Below are 18,142 nucleotides of genomic sequence, written 5' to 3'. Positions count from 1 at the left end.
CTAACAAGATGCCCAGTTGATTTGATGTTCATTAAGGGGGAACCTAGTTCTAGATCATTAGCTCCCAGCTGGCTTGTATACTGGAATGATCCAGGTTATTTAACTATGTTACTCTGGTTTGAGCTCTACCCCTCCCCCCCACCCAGAGATTCTGACTTTGGAGAGTCTGATTCTGAGTTTAGAGTATGACCTGAGCAGATGGATTAAAAGTCCACTGATGATCTCAATGTGCAGCCAACTTTGTGAACTCTGCTTACGGGGATGACTAGATACACACTAGAAGAAAGTTAACCTGTGAAATAGATTTTGAAACTCATAGAAGGCACAATAATCTAAAAGCAGAGTAACTTTGCTTTGGAAGAGCAGGACCCCAGAGAGAAAGCAAACTGTGATTCTTTTTAAGTTTCAAAAAGGTCTGGTTTGGGCAAATCACAAGACAGACCATGGGAGCCTTGGACATAGAGTTTTTAAAAATGAACTGTAGAGTTTGGAAAGCATTCCACCCAGTAAACTTTGCAGGGGGATTGTAGGCGGGGAGAAGATTGCTATTTCCCAGGCAAAACATTAGAAAACTGCAATACTATTAGGCTAAAGCAATAAGATTTCTTGGTACAAAATTAGCGATAGCTAAAGGAATAATCTAGGGGGATAAACAATTTCAGAAACCTGAAAACCCAACCCGAAAGTATCTGAGTCCCAACTGTGGCATAGAAGCCCATGCTGAGAGTCGACCAGAAGATATCAAAATAGGATGAGGCCAGGACACATGGAACTTTTGAGCAGTGGTGACTACAGGCCACAGGATTAACCATGGAAGCTCGGGTGACACATCAAAGACCAGGAGAGGCTGAGTTACCCTTCAGACAGGAGCTAGTAAAAACGGGTGATGCCTTGGAGGTGGATGCCCCTTTCTCAATCCCTGGACAACAGGCATGTCCTTTGCTACTCTGTTCCTTGAAAGAGTGGCCACAGAGGGAGGAAGGAGAAAGTCCTGAATTGAAATGAATGTTTACACAACTGAGATGAAGTCTGGATCTGGAAGCAACTGTGAGATTGTTTTTCCCCTTAATAGAAATAGAGGCTTCAGACAAGCCACATGGAACTTCTTAATAGAATAATGAGGAAAGTTACAGGTCCCATTCCTGAATTTTGCCTGTGAATTTCAAATCCACTCTACTAGTGAAAAGAATGTAGTTACCTGTCTGATAGGTGGTTTTCCTCTGCGTAGATCCTTGGGGACTTGGTGTCAATACTCATAAAGAGGTTTCTTTGAGTGGCATTTAAAAAATTTTTTTTATTTGAATTCAATTCGCCAACATATAGTAAAACACCCAGTGCTCATCCCATCAAGTCCTTTCCTTAGAGGAGTGGCATTCTTTTGCAAAAAGATGAGGATCAAGGAAGATGTTACAGGATCATGAATCAGCAGACATCTATATTTTCACTCGACAGGCAGAACTGGAACCAGAACCCAAGTCTTCTAAGATGTACAGGCGAACTCTGAGTGCCTCAAGACCATCTTGAGGGATAAGAATTCAACTAGTGGCATTAATAGACCATCTTGAGGGATAAGAATTCAACTAGTGGCATTAATGGTTTTGCCTTAGTAAAGAACATTTACTTTACAGACAGATGGATAGACTGCATTAACTTCATTAGTTAGTATAAATTGAATCAGCCTCAGTAGATAAAGTTAACAAATGGCCTCAAATGACTTTTTTAAGAAGGGATAAAAGAAGACATCTTTTAAAATAAGGGCACCTGGGTGGCTCAGTGGTCGAGTGTCTGCCTTTGGCTCAGTCTGTGATCCCAGGTTCCTGGGATTGAGTCCTACATCAGGCTCCACACCGGGAGCCTGCTTCACCCTCTGCCTATGTCTCTGCCACTTTATGTCTCTCCTGAATAAATAAATAGATCTTAAAAAAAGAAGACATCATTAAGAGGCAACTAATTACCATTTACCTATTTTAACTTCTTTCTTCCCTGTCCTACTCCTGCTCCCCCACCACCACAACCCTCTGCCCACCCCCAGGAAGGAATATTCCTTGAGAGAAAAGTTGTTTCATGTTTCTCTCCTTCTTGGATTTTGTTTCAGAGACTTCAAAAGAAGTTGATGAACTGCCTATGTGATTGATACATCCCTTATTTCCTTTACCTTGTGGAAGGTCCAGCCATTCTGTCTATCAAGTTCCCTGGTACAAAGGTGAGACTATGATAGGCATAATGAATGGCAATAACTTTCCAAAATAACTATTTCTCTAAAGTTGCAACCCATGAGTTAAATTTCATGAATCATCCTGACGTATTTTAGGAAGAAATCACAGGGAGGATTATTTAAAATAGAGTATATTATGAATGACACCCCCTCCCCCCAGTAAAATAATCCCCACTAACCTCATTGATTGGATTAGTATAATTAACCTAAGAAAATAAATTTAACTAGATGTTTTTAAAAATGTGGAAGACAGGATGTATTTGTATATAATATAATACTATATCTGCTTTGAGCACACTACAGTATCTATATTAGTGTCATGAGAGATTTCTGGCAAATTTATCAGAATAAATTGCTGTATCCTTTTTGCTTAATCCCAGAGGGGAAGAGAAGTGGAAGGATGAAATTAGTGATGTGTATTTTGGCAGTTTATTGGAATGTTGCCCCTAAACCAGAAAAAATTCTACATATGGAAAATACCCAATTAAGACAAGAGACAAGGTTTTAATAAGTAGTTAAAGCTGTCAGTTAACTATTAGTGATTTCTAAGTATTTATTGAAACCATCTTAAAATAACTAACATAAAAGTGATGATTGAACCATAGGATCAAGAAGTCCAATGTCTTCTGCTAAAAATCCTGGGATTACTGAAACAATCCTTGAAGACAAATTGTGTTTTCCGATGTCAAACAAAGAACATGAATTATCCCGCTGTGCTGTATAATTTCCATGAGACCTCAACATGAAGTAAGTAATCAAGAAGAGTTTACAACCTTTATTATAAACCAGTTCCTTTGGCTTCACTTAAAATATTCGATCTATTTTGAAAAAACCCCAAAGTATGGTGAAATACTTATGCTCCAAAAACATAAGAGCTCTATGACAGAAAATTTGAAGTTCATGAGTTAATTACTTGGAACTAAGAGATGGAGAGAGAACTACAGGGTTAAAATAAATTGCTCAAGCTGGCTCTGAGGCAAGCTGTCTTTATCAATGGAGAACAGCCCACTGAGGGGTTTTGAATAACAACTTTGGTTGCAAAGTTGACAAGTTGTAGGCCCAGTGTGGTTTTTCAAAAGCCATCTTGTCTTTCTAATACCCTCTCTTGGTGGGAAAAGCCGTGTTTATTTTGTCTTCCTTCATATTCTCGTGAAAATCACTCAGGAGCCATACATAAAAGCCCTGTGCCATCCACTTGGCCTTCATGGTTAAAAAAAGAACTGCGTATACACAGGCGCTGTCCTGAGAATGGGCTTCTATCTAGAAAGTGGGCTCCCTTGCAAGAAAGGAAAGAAACTCTTACCTGGGTAATCATTCCTGTCTATGTCTGAGTCTCCTCTTAGGGTAAAACCGAAGCCCGAAGGAATGGTCTGAGAGGCCCACATTCCCTGTAGAATTTGGGAAGGCTTCCTGTTTAAGCCATCTTTGTTCCCATTGTAAATGAGTACTTGGCCTCTTTGATCCTTGCCTGCGAAGGGTGCACCGATGGCAATGTCTGCAAACAGGGACATGTGAACATATTTTTTAAGTAAAGAAGAAGGTTTCAGAGATAGAAATAAGTGCAAACAAAGAGCAGTGTCCTAGAATCCAAAGGGCGCATTAAGTTTTCTGTGAAAATTTCATAATACTGCAGCAACAATAAATTATTGGTTGTCTTTGATCCATCCAGCAAATATTTACTGAGGGACTGCTGTTTTTAGAAAGTTTATATTCCAGTACAGGTAGTCCACAATTTGAATAAAGAAACAAATCAAGAAAAGATGGAGAGCTACACATTCTATGTAGAAGAATAAAAAATATTAACATAGTGGAGAATGGTTGTTATTTCTAGATTCGGTGTTGCTAAGGCTCATGTTGACATTGAAATCTGGGGACGAGATGAAACCAACTGTGTGAAATCAGAGGGAAGAGCACTCCAGGCTGGAGGAACTGGTGTGCCATGGTCCAAAGGTGGAAAGAGCTTGGTCCATTGGAGGAGCAGGCAAAGGGTGGTCTACACCGGGAACTCAGCAACACAGAGAGCCAGCTCACACCACCAGACTGGGTAGAACAGGGGAGGCATCTCTGCAAAGTACTTACAAGTTTCTTATTCAAAGAAATCATCTCTTGAACAAAGATTATACGATGTCATGGTGACCTGTCCCATGAGGTAGGCAGGACACACTGTACAGTGGAGGACATTGGGGAACCTAGAAAGAACCCTGTCACATGACCCTCACTTAAATATAGCACTCAAGGAAAATGAGCTTTCACACCTTGTGTTCATCAGGATTGTTCTAAACAACAGACACAAAGACTTGGTTCTACATAAAAAAGAGCACCAATGACACAGTAACATAACTGCTCACCCCAGTGGTTGATAGTTATGTGTCCTCATTTTGTCATTTATTTCTCTTTGCTCCTAAGTAAGTCTGCTAAGACTAAATAAATCATGAATTGAAATTTTTTGTATGATTTTTTATTGGAGTTTGATTTGCCAACATATAGTATAACACCCTGTGCTCATCCTGTCAAGTGCCCCCCTCAGTGTCTAACACCCAGTCACCCCATCCCCTGCCCACCTCCCTTTCCACTATCCCTTGTTCATTTCCCAGAGTTAGGAGTGTCTCATGTTCTGTCTCCCTCACTGATATTTACCACTCATTTTCTCTCCTTTCCCCTATAATCCTTTTCACTATTTTTTATATTCCCCGAATGAAGGAGACCATATAATGTTTGTCCTTCTCTGATTGACTTACTTCACTCAGCATCATACACTCCAGTTCCATCCACATTGAAGCAAATGGTGGGTATTTGTCGTTTCTAATGGCTGAGTAATATTCCATTGTATACATAGACCACATCTTCTTTATCCATTCATCTTTCGATGGACACCGAGGCTCCTTCCACAGTTTGGCTATTGTGGACATTGCTGCTATAAACATTGGCATGCAGGTGTCTCAGTTTTTCACTGCATCTGTATCTTTGGGGTAAATCCCCAGCAGTGCAATTGCTGGGTCATAGGGTAGTTCTCTTTTTAACTCTTTAAGGAACCTCCACACAGTTTTCCAGAGTGGCTGTACCAGTTCACATTCCCACCAACAGTGCAAGAGGGTTCCCCTTTCTCCACATCCTCTCCAACATTTGTTGTTTCCTGTCTTGTTAATTTTCACCATTCTCACTGGGGTGAGGTGGTATCTCATTGTGGTTTTGATTTGTATTTCCCTGATGGCAAGTGATGTGGAGCATTTTCTCATGTGCTTATTGGCCATGTGTATGTCTTCCTCTGTGAAATGTCTGTTCATGTCTTTTGCCCATTTCATGATTGGATTTTTTTTTAAAAGATTTTATTTATTTATTTGACAGAGAGAGTGAGAGAGCACAAGCAGGGGGAGGGGCAGAGGGAGAGGGAGAAGCAGACTCCCCACTGAGCAGGGCACCGATGTAGGACTCAATCCCAGGACCCTGGGATCATGACCTGAGCAGAAGGCAGATGCTTAACTGACTGAGCCACACAGGCGCCCCAATCATGAATTGATTTTGACTACATAATGAGGATCATATTCATTTCATTTGACAGATAAAAATAAATCATCTCAAATCTCAGATCATTGTGGAAATTAAAGATAGTATCAAGTGACAAAGGGGGCCCCTCCTCCACCTTCTCTGTCAGCCCACATCTGTCCTGAGCTTCATCCCAGCTTGGCATTATTTTGCCCATTTTATACTCAAGGACACCAATGCTCAGAAAGGCAGAACCTCTTTATGTCATTAAAAATGTTATCTTGGGATCCCTGGGTGGCGCAGCGGTTTAGCACCTGCCTTTGGCCCAGGGCGCGATCCTGGAGACCCGGGATCGAATCCCACATCGGGCTCCCGGTACATGGAGCCTGCTTCTTCCTCTGCCTATGTCTCTGCCTGTCTCTCTCTCTGTGTGTGTGACTAGCATAAATAAATTTAAAAAAATAAAAAAAGAATTAAAAATGTTCTCTCTTAGCTTCCAAAAATATCATGAAGGGTTTGAGAAAAAAAAGACAAATAGAGGAAAATATGGTGGAAAAGATGACTTGCTAGATAATTTAGCATTATTTCACTTGATGCTCACAGGGCAGTTTTTGAAAGCAGCATTATCAGTGAAAGATGAACTTGTCTCTTTTTTTTATTCTTTTCCTGGAACCATGAGTTTTTAATATACATTTATGTTTTACGGCACTTTAAAAATTACTAACCATACATTTCTGAGATGTCTTTTTTTCAAAGAAAACATAAAAGTACAATACCCCTTGCCAAAGGTACTAATGAATACTGATCCGATGCAAATACTCCCTAGGCTATTTTGTTGAAGCAAATTCCTTTTACTCCCTTGAACTTTAAGAAACTCACTTGCCTTGCTTCTTAACTTAAAGGTCCTGAAAGGGATGCTTGGGTGGCTCAGTGGTTGAGCATCTGTCTTTGACTCAGAATGTGATTCCAGGGTCCTGAGATTGAGTCCCACATTGGGCTTCCCCGCAGGGAGTCTGGTTCTTCCTCTGCCTGTCATGCTCTCTCTCTCTTTGCCTGTCTCTCTCTCTCTCTCAAATAAATAAATAAATAAATAAATAAATAAATAAATAAATAAATAAATAAATACAATCTATCTATATATATATATATATATAAAGGACCTAAAAATGTATGCAAAACTTGATGTGAGCTTGCATGTATGTTTTTCTGAGGAGAGCATACCTGCAAGACATTCATAAATTCCTCGCTTAAAGAATCATAATCCTAAACTAAGAATTTAATGCTACTTTACTGCAAACAGTGAAGTTGCCTTTAAGCTCAAGTTTTATAGACCAATTAAAATTCAGCATAACCAATTTCTTGCAAGACATATCTATGAAGGCAAAGGAAACAAAAGCAAAAATAAGCTACTGGGACTTCATCAATATGAAAAGCTTCTGCATAGCGAAGGGAACAATCAACAAAACTAAAAGACAACCTATAAAACGGGAGAAGATATTTGCAAATGACATACTGGATAAAGGGCTAGTATCCAAGATCTATAAAGAACTTATCAAACTCAACACCCAAGAAACAAACAATCCGGTCATGAAATGGACAGAAGACATGAGCTGACATTTCTCCAAAGAAGACCTATACATGGTGAATAAGCACACAAATAAATGCTCCACATCACTTGCCATCAGGGAAATACAAATCAAAACCACAATGAGATACCACTTTACATCGGTGACAAATGGCTAAAATTAACAAGACAGGAAACAACAGATGTTGGAGATGATCTGGAGAAAGGGTTCCTCCTTTCCTCTATTGGTGGGAACACAAGCTGGTGCAGTGACTCTGGAAAAGTGTGGAGTTTCTTCAAAAAGTTAAAAATAGAGCTACCCTATGACCCAGCATTGCACTACTGGGTGTTTACCCTAAAGATACAGATGTAGTGAAACTATGGGACCCCTGCACCCCAATGTTCACAGCAGCAATGTCCACAATAGCCAAACTGTGGAAGGAGTCATGATGTCCTTCGACAGATGAATGGATAAAGAAGAGGTGGTATATATCGGAATATTACTAGCCATCAGAAAGGCTGAATACCTACAACTCGCTTTGATGTGGATGGAACTGGAGGGGATGATGCTGAGTGAAATAAGTCAGCTGGAGAAGAACAATCATCATGTGGTTTCACTCATATGTGGAGTATAAGCAATAGTGAAAGGGACCATAAGGGAAAGGAGGGGAACCGAGTGGGGAAAAATTAGAGATGAAGACAAACCATGAGAGACTCCTAACCCTGGGAAACAAACAAGGAGGTGGGTGTGGGGATGGGGTAACTGGGTGAAGGGCACTAAGGACGGCATGTGATGAAATAAGCACTGGGTGTTTTACTATATGTTAGCAAATTGAATTTAAATAATTTTTTTTTAAAAATTCAGCATAACCTATACATAGTCCATGTGGGTTAATCATAAGGCACTATACTTGTCCATATGTTAACATGTATTTATTTGTCTTGACTCTGTACACACAGAAGGCTCTCTTGTTTTCTTTGAGCCACTAAATCAAAATATCAATTTAAAAACAAATTGCGGGATCCTTGGGTGGCGCAGCGGTTTGGCGCCTGCCTTTGGCCCAGGGCGCGATCCTGGAGACCCGGGATCGAATCCCACATCGGGCTCCCGGTGCATGGAGCCTGCTTCTCCCTCTGCCTATGTCTCTGCCTCTCTCTCTCTCTCTCTCTCTGTGACTATCATAAATAAATAAAAAAAAAAATTAAAAAAAAATAAAATAAAAACAAATTGCTGGGCAGCCCCAGTGGCTCAGCGGTTTAGTGCCACCTTCAGCCCGGGGCGTGATCCTGGAGCCCCGGGATCGAGTCCCATGTCGGGCTTCCTGCATGGAGCCTACTTCTCCCTCTGCTTGTGTCTCTGCCTCTCTCTCTCTCCCAGTGTCTTTCATGAATAAATAAATAAAATCTTAAAAAAAATAAAGAATAAAAATAAAAACAAATTGCTGCCTTTATTTAGAGCTGTTATATGACATCATATGTAAACTTTAAACTGCCTTGAGGTTTTTGCTAATTTATTAAAAGCCAGTAATGGTAGCTATACCACACACACCACTGCAAATACTTTAAGATGTCATTGTTTTGGGAATCCCTGGGTGGCTCAGCAGTTTAGCACTGCCCAGGGCATGGTTCTGGAGTCCCAGGATTGAGTCCCACATCGGGCTCCCTGTGTGGAGCCTGCTTCTTCCTCTGCTTCTCCCTCTGCCTGTGTCTCTGCACCCCCCCTTTCTCTGTCTCTCTCATGAATAGATAAATAGGGTCTTTAAAAAAAAGATGTCATTTTTCTTTCTATAGAGCAAAACATGAATTATGACAAATAAACTATTTCCATGTATTGGTATCAATTACCATTGTATCCATCTTGGTTCAGGTCTCCTAAGTGAGCCACGGCACTACCGAATCTCCCGAAGACCTCAGTGCCGGCCAGGATTTGTGGGTCCCTGAAGACAAGTGCGTTCTCTTGCAAATACAGGTAAACTTGCCCTACTTCCCTAGGGCTGCTCTCAAATTCACGTTCCATAAAGAGAGGTGCCCCAATCAATACGTCATCCATTCTGTAGGGAACAAAGAGGGAGGTCAGAGCTCTGAGAGACATGCGATTCTTTTGGGGTACACTTTTAATTAATTGGATTAGTGTATTTCCAGTGGTAATTTTTTCCTTTCTCAGGGCACATTTTACAATCATCGTACTTCTTTCATTGCTTCACTATGTCACAAAAATGTGATAGAATGTTGTAAGACTGGAAATATTCTGCATGATATGGTAGGTAGATACCTGACATTATGTATTTGGAAAAACCCACAGAGTGTATAACACAGAGTGAACCCTAATGTAAGCCGTGCACTTCAGTTAACAACGTATCAATATGGGTTGATCAATTGTAACAAACGCACCACACCGAGGCAAGACGGTACTAACAGTAGAGACTGAGAGTGCAGGGGAGAGGGAAAATTTATGAACTCTCTGTAATTCCTGTTCAAGTTTTCCATAAACTCAACCACTCTAAAAAAAATACAACCTACAAAAAAAAAATAAAGATTATTGGAAAAGCAAGTTGAGTCCAGATGATATGGGCAAAGACGAGTTGTGATGTTATACTCATCTGGTTTTAAAACCTGGCTCTTTTGGTAAGTAGCTGTGCCATATTGAACAAGTGATATTACCGTAAAAATACTAATGTAGAAATAGGCTACTTCATTGGATACATAACTGAAGATGTCCCTCAGTCTCTGGCTCTGGCTCTTTTTGTGTGTCTTTCTTTCTGAATATGTACACACACACAAACACACACACACAGGTCATACTATAGTATTTAATATATGATAAGTATTATGAGGGCACTGGCTTAGGTGTTGAAGAGACTACTCAATATTTCTACATTATGGCAATGTAAAAAGAAAGAATTCTTGTTAAAAGAGTAAAATGCATCCCCCTTCTCCCTTTCCTACCTTGTAAGAGCCATAAACATGGTGAAGTGTGACTTTGAGATAGTCTGGGGCTGCCAGCTACTTCTAGAATAGCCTCTTACTTGTCTCCCACAGCAGAAGACCCAACACATGGTTTCTAGCTAGAAACTATTGAGTGTTATTTGGCCAACTTATACAAAGGAAGTGAAGGGTGGTTATAGATAGACTCAAGGAATGGCTATTTTTTTCTCTTTTTTTTTAATTGTATTTTAATTCCACTATTGGTGACATACAGAGCTATATTAGTCTCAGGTGCACAATATAGTGAATCAATACTCTCACCCATCACCCAGTGTTCATCATGACAAGTGCATTCCAGGAGGTGGGGAGGGGGAATGGGTAAATAGGAATGGCTATTATTTTGATCTCACATTCCAGAACCTAAGTTGGATTGCTATATTTAGGTAAAACATTTTCTTAAAAATGTTACAAATATGTTGATTAAAAAAAAATTGCACATTGCTTGCCATCCTGCTGTGTTCCAGAACCAGAAGAGAAGAGGGACTGGAGTTTTATTAGCCCCTGGTCTTCCCTCAAAGGCACTGGTTGCTTCTCTTTCTGTTAGAATTATTGCAAGTATAAGGAGGCATTTGTTAAACACCTAATTGTGTGTTTTACTTCCTTGTACTTTGAAGATGTCTGAAATTGCTAGTCTCTACTGTAGAGATGGAGCGGGGCCATTTTCTCCTTCTGCAAAGAAGCAACGAGCCATATAATTGGTCCCCGAGAGTGCAAACACGATGCAGGATTGACACAGTTGGCTCTCTACATTTCTCACTGCCAACGCTGAATTCTACAAATGGGAAATTACTTGACTCACATTGTGAGGGCTTGCACATCCATGGAACCTTTGGATTCTTGGAGTATTGTGACAGCATGGATTTATTTTGTTAGAAATATATTTCCCTGGATATTTAAGTGTAAGTCTTCTAAAATGTTCTAAATGCCATAAAAACAGGGAAAGACATTTGTTTTTCATTTATAATTGTGTTTCCCATAAGGTTGAAAGACAATAACTGTCTTGGATTTAATTGGTACAATGTGCCTTATAGAATACTTTGCACTTAGTGTCAATATTATTTTATTACAGCAATACTACTTATGAGCCACAATATATATTATTGTTTAGGCTGGTGTTTTTAAATCTTGGTTTGCAACACATTAGTGTATTGCAAAATCAATTCAATGGGTCTTGACAACCAATGCTTAAAAAACAAAATAAAAAGGAACAGAAAATAGAATGAATACATTACACAAGGGTAAATATGGTTCCATGAAACTTTTGTTTCAGTTCTATGTGTGTGTGCTGGGTGCAATGTCAAATTATTTCTTATTATGGACCACAAGGCAAAAAAATCCCTGAAAAACTATTGCAGTAGGCTGGCAATGTGTGCTAGCATACTGTTTCAAATTTAGTTTGTCAAGTCCTGGTTTTGAATATGCCCAACCAAAGTTTAAAGTTCTACAATATTTATTAGTAAAGATATTTTTCATTGACTTTCTGATATGTAGTTGTGTAATAGGTTGAGTACCATTCAAAGAAAATACTATATACCGATATATATCCTATATATATATATATATTTATATACCGATATATATCCATCACCCAGCCTGTATGGTTTTTTAACAATGAGATTTCCAGTAAAATCCATCCTTACTGTTTGGGTCATGTTGGTGGTTTGGATGAGATCTAAGTTTTTATGTAAAGGCACTTCATAAAAGGATACATACACTAAATTTCGTTTTATCCAAAATGTCCAATGTTTAAGCACAATTTTCTTTAAAATCTTTGGATAGCAGACACATGGTTTTTGTGTCTCTAAGTTTAAATCTGCTCTGATAATATAATACAATGCAAGACTCAATTTCTCATCCTTCACATGTTTTTTGAGACAGGAACATTATGAATATTTTCCTGAAAAGCAAGGCATAAATAGTGATAAAGAATGAGACAGCAAGAGAGGAGAGGACTAACCAATGAGAATATTCAATATGAAGAATTTAGATTCCAGTTTTCTGAATCAAATGGTGTTAATGTGTTGGTTTAACATATAAACTTTTCTATGCTTCTTTTTTCCCGGTAGTAAGATGTTCATGTTAATGTCCATAATTAATTTTTGGAATGTGGTTACCCATTAATAGAATGCAGATTAGTAGATTTTACACTAAAGTTTATATCTTATCAGCTGAATTGTTTTACGGTAGCAAGAACTAACATAGTTCATTTACATTACAGGAATCAATTTCAATTTACAACTTCTTTCTATTTTAGTTTTCTGGATTTTCTATGTATTTCAATTATAATGATAAAACCTGTAAGAGAGAACACATATTTAGGCTAAATCTAGGGCAAAAACATAATTACCTAAAGCTGATTCCTTTCAAATAAATTTTCTCGAAAATGTTCTCAAGTTAACAAACTGCTAAAAAATCTCTTTAAATTTAACTCCTTTGGGCCCCCCAGAGGCAAAATAATAATAATAATAATAATCCAGTCAATTAAAATATGATTCTATGAGTTTCTGAAATAGTATAAATACTGTAAGTTTCAAAAGCCATAAGAAAAAAAACCCTAATTTGCTTGCTTAGGCTGAAGATGAAAAATTCCATTTCCCTTTGTTAAGTTTGTCCAGAAATTCCTAACAGTTTACATTGGCAGAGTTTATAGCCCTGGCTATCTTAAGATAACAAAACTAAAGTTAATTTCACCAGCTTGTTTATATTTTCAAAGCAGTCACAAGCTTGACAATATCAACTACCAACCAGCATGCACACCATCGTTTGGTCTAAACTTTTGGAGTCACTTACAATACCTAGAGATTTTTTTAAATAAAAAAAATATTGGGAAAAATGTCCAGTAATTTACTAATTTGGCCACATTACTTCATAACATTGTCTTTTCTCTCTCTGATGTCAAGATTTTGGAGCATTTGCAGGGACCTTGCTTTTGTTGCCTAGTGGGTGGAGAAGATGTCATATGCTGTCTAAGAATGTTCATTAGGTAGCCTCATGCACAAAAGTACTTAATTATCTGTTGGCCAGAAAAGGAAAAGTCTGGTTTAATCCCACAGAATATGCAGAATCCTAACTTCTGAACCATGACCAATCAACTAGCCAAGTGATATTATTAATCCTATTCTGAGTCACTGCATAGCATCTACTCAGATCCAAGGTTTAGAAGATACAGGTCTTAAAAAAAAAAAAAGCAATTGAAAACTTAGAAATTTGGGTTAAAAAATGGGAATTAAATCTCAGTTTTAATACTGAACTCTATCGGTAATTAACGCTCACTGATGATTGCTTGATCACTGGTAAATGCTGGGAAAGCTAGAAAGCATTTTGTGAATTAAAAAAATATATAGGAATTATAGACTCTAAAATTATAAGTCATTACTACTGACTCAGTAAAATGCAGCAGACTAGTATGGCTATTTTTAATATAATCACACAGACTGATTTTTTTTATATCCATGACACTAAAAACTATAACTGAATTTTGTCTCATGAATCAGTTGTTTTTAGCATAACTAAAGGCAATCTTAAAGTTATTTGGGTGAAAATAACTTTGAAATTATGATTTTATATTTTTATAAACTGGAAGTATGACCTTGCTTATAAAAATAATGGAAATTAGTAAAATGCACATTTAATAAATAGGAGTGTAGACTTACCAAAAAAATAGAGTAAAACACTTTAACACACACACACACACATAAACAATCAAAATCATAGAAGCAAAGAATAGAGCAGTGGTTACCAGAGGTGGGGCGGTGGGGCAAGGAGAGATGCTGATCAAAGAGTACAAAGTTGCAGTAATGAAGGAGGTCTAAGTTCTAGAAATCTAGTGTACAGTATGGTGACTACAGTTAATAACACTGCATTGTATACTGGAAATTTGCTAAGAGAGTAGATCTCTGGTGCTACCACCACACACACACACACACATACCCCACACACAGTGGACACACACAGGGTAACTATGTAATGGTGGGTTGTCCAGCTGGATAAATAGAGATGGATTCTAGAGATGGATATGTTAATTAGCTTGAAGACAGCGATCATTTCACTATGCATATCAAAACATCATGCTGTACACCTTAAACATATGATTTTCATTTTAAAAAATAAAAAAGGTCATGAATTATTTTAGTGACAAATATACTAATTCCCCAACTTCTTAAGAGTGAGAGTCATGCCAGTCATTTTATTCACTTAGTTCCTGATTCTTATAGATTAGAAGTCCTTGAACACTGAAATTACATATATTTTTCCTACTGGCTATTTCATAGAATTTTGTATAGAGTTCTCTGTAGTTAGTGAGAAAAATACTGTTGGGTTACTCTGCAGAAGGTCTGGGATCTAATCAAGACCTTTGCCTAATTAGTGTACAATCTTGGGCAAGTCGCTGAGCTTTTGTGTCTTTCTCCACCAGTAAATTTTCGATAGCTTCACTGGATTGTAGTTTGGATCGTCCTGTCATTAGACATATATTACACATGAAGGCACTTTGAGAGGGGGAAAAAAACATTTTCTGCTAATCATGCATGATAAAATTTTGTTGTTTAAAGCAGTATTAGGTTTTTCAGTAGTGTCAGTGGAGAAGAGAGATTTTTGCATTTGAAATGACTTAGAATTTGGGGAGACCAAATACATACTAACCAGGAAGACTTTATCTGAGACAGGGATTCATGTTTCCTGTAAATCCCACGCAAGCTTCAGATCTCTGCTAGAAATCTTGTCAGAAATTAGAATGGCAAAAGCCCTCTTTCCCAAAGAGAGGCCACCTGTGTTCTGACATGAGCTATTATAGGAGCTTAAGAAAAGTCACTGGCTTTTGATTTGTTGCCTTTCTTTTCAGATTCTGCTAAGATTTCTGAGGGATTGCAAGTCTACATCTCTGCCCTCATGGGTTGTTTCACACCTTCCCTGGGGATGAATACCCACCCAGGGAGGTGAGGATGCTGCTGGCACTATTAGTGGTTTTCAGGCCCCCATCGGGATCAAGTGTAAACCTAGACACACAGATGTCTAGTCGAATGCCAACAATATCAAGCAATTTTTCTAGAAAGACAGGTGCTGCAAAGATGATGGCAAATTATATTTTCATTACGGCAATCTCAGACTTCATCTGTATTTGGAATGAAAGGCTCTTGATGACCTCTAGAGCTTACTCATTTATAATAGGGCCCTGAATTTACATAGTGTTACAGTATCTAAGAACAGAAAATTACATACTGATTGAGAATCTATGGGTACTTTAAGAATGGTAATATTAGGGCAGCCTGGGTGGCTCAGTGGTTTGGTGCCTCCTTTAGTCCAGGGCATAATCCTGGAGACCTGGGATCGAGTCACACGTTGGGCTCCCTGCATGGAGCCTGCTTCTCCCTCTGCCTGTGTCTCTGCCTCTCTCTCTCTATCATGAATAAATGATAAATAATCTTTAAAAAAAAAGAATGACAATATTAAGATAACGGATGTATTTATGTTTTGATCCAGTCTAAAGATTTAAGAATATACTGCTTAATAAAAAAAAAAAAAAAGAAATAATGGGCAGAGCAATTTTTAAGAATGTCAAAAAAGAATAAATTATCCCTGGAAAATTCTTGTGTTTGTTACTACCATGTTGTTTTGATCAGCAGGAGACCAAAGGGATCCTTTCCTCACAAGTGTTCTTGTTCTTTCTTTAACATGGCTTAAAAAAAAAAAAAGGAAAAAAAGTATTATAAATGTTGTCACAGCACTTTGCTCTGGACTGTAATAAATGCGATTCTAGGAAGGAGGCAGTGCCCTGCAGGGCATAGTGTTGGACTGAGGGAGAGCTGGAAGGATCCATGACACAGTGCAGCAAAGGAAGGGCACACGCTGAGTTCATATGGGCCCTAGAAAGCACAGTGGGCGCTCAGGGGTAGGGGTGGGGGTGGGGAAGTTTTGTGTTTACGTGTCACCATCTGTTGAAAGAAATGTGTCTGTGCACATCCCAAAGGCCATCAGGGGATTTGTTTTGTTTTGTTTTTACTAAAGAGTGGGCTTTCTCAATTGGGACAACATGCCCTGTTTTGGACCCAAGCTCTTTTTCAGCCAACCCCGCCCTCCTCCTCCCCTGCCATTTTTTTCTAGACTACTAAAAGATGCTGATAACAAATTCAGTCCATCTAGGCTGGAAATTGTGAATGGTGATCCTGTTACTTTGTTTTCACAGCTCAGTTGGAAGTTAAGGCAATTTATTTTGAAATTACTTGCTTCCAGGTTAAAATTGGCATTCAAATATACTTTCAGAATATATCCAGAATGCAACCACTATGGCTTCCTGCCACTGCTGTTGCTCTGGCCCTAGGTGCTGTCCTGCGTCACCTGGCTTATGGCAGGGGGTTTCCAGAGGGCCTTACAGCAGTAAAGACCCAACAGACCAGCATGTCTGCCAAAAACAAAGTTGGCATAGGTCATTCCCTTGCTTAGAATCTTCCAGGAGCTCATGAGATGTGTCCTTCTTGGAAACAGACTCATTCTATCCATAGCAGAGCCTATGTGGCACTGGGTAAGACTGTTTATACATGGCAGTGGCTCACAAATCTTTCCCCAGATGTCATATAGTTGGAATCATACTGTATGTAACCTTCTGAGACTGGCTTCTTTCACTTCATAATATGCAATTAAGCTTCCTCCATGTCTTTTCATGCTTCACAGCTCATTTCTTTTTAGCACTGAACAATATTCTGTTGCCCAGATGTAACAGTCTACTTATACATTTACCTACCAAAGGACATCTTGATTTTGGTTCTTCTATTTTTTTAATTCCTATCTAATCCTTATCACCATCTAAATATGCTTTACTTGACTTACTCACTATCTGTCTGTAGTCCCCAACCCCCCATCTCTAGTAGAGTCTTGATGAGGGCGAAGGTTTCTATTTTCTTCTCTGCTGTATCCCAGCACCTAGAACAGTGCTCAAGTATAGTAGATATTCAAGAAATATATGTCAAATGGAAGAGTAATAAAAAATATATTCTCCAGGGCCCCTGGGTGGTTCAGTTGGTTAAGTGTCTGACTTGATCTTGACTCCATGCTCAGCACAGAGTCTGTTTGTTCCTTTCCCTCTGCTCCTCCCCTCCTCCTGCGCTCTCTCAAATAAATAAATAAAATCTTAAAGAAAAAGATATTTTCCAAAAGGTGACTAAATTTGTCTCCAGTCATATACCACCATAATATTAAAGTACATTTCTGTCTATATGAAGATCATAGCTAATGTCTATCAATGATGTATCTAAAGTGCTTGCTTAGTCCAGATCCTGGAACATAGTCAGGATTCAGCAGGTATTTAATTTTGATAAAATGTGAGCTCCCTGAGAGCTCACTTTGTCTTATTTGCCACTATATTCTGGGCACTGAAAACAATGGCTGGCACATAATAGGTGCTCCAATGATATTTATTGGATGGCTAATCAGTTTCAGTTTATCTCCATGTATTGGATTTTGTATTTATTCATTTGTTTTATTTATCAGTTAGGTAGTTTTAGTGAACCAAAGAGTTGTTTAATAGTAATTTGTTTTTAAGTAATGACTTAACCATAACCATAATTTATCATGGTATTTGGTCCAAGCTCAATTGTAATTTACTGCCATACTCTGAAAATCTCATGTTATTTCATCTTCTGCATGGGCATTACTAGTATGTTGGCTAAAGCAATGTCAGGAGAAAAAAATGTTTATTTATGTGTGCATGTTTTATGAATGTATCACTAAGGATTAAAGGGAGACAGATGAGCAAATGTTTTAATGTTTTTGGATCTCAAATAGCCAAAGACTATTCAGTTCATTAAATTAAAGATAAAACTAAGTAAAATAGTCTTTTTCTGGAAGTGGCAGATGTGGAAAATCTCCATAAAGACATAAAATAGGATGATAGAATTCTTTAG

The 18,142-nt window shown here is 38.4% G+C and overlaps 1 protein-coding gene across 1 annotated transcript in view; it reads right to left on the bottom strand.

Moving 5' to 3' along the window:
• Positions 1–18,142, bottom strand: part of ITGA8 (integrin subunit alpha 8) — a 168,814-nt gene that overhangs the window by 101,174 nt on the left and 49,498 nt on the right. The window contains exons 12-13 of the mRNA XM_025445066.2: positions 9,108–9,313; positions 3,519–3,710 (exon numbers count right to left, since the gene is read on the bottom strand). Of these exons, the coding sequence (XP_025300851.1) occupies positions 3,519–3,710; positions 9,108–9,313 (398 nt within the window). The remainder of the gene's footprint in view (positions 1–3,518; positions 3,711–9,107; positions 9,314–18,142) is intronic.

The sequence above is a fragment of the Canis lupus genome, chromosome 2, assembly GCF_003254725.2.
Source record: "Canis lupus dingo isolate Sandy chromosome 2, ASM325472v2, whole genome shotgun sequence".
NCBI lineage: Eukaryota > Metazoa > Chordata > Mammalia > Carnivora > Canidae > Canis > Canis lupus.
The sequence above is the reverse complement of the archived record's forward strand: the minus strand, read 5'-3'. Positions and strand labels throughout refer to the sequence as shown.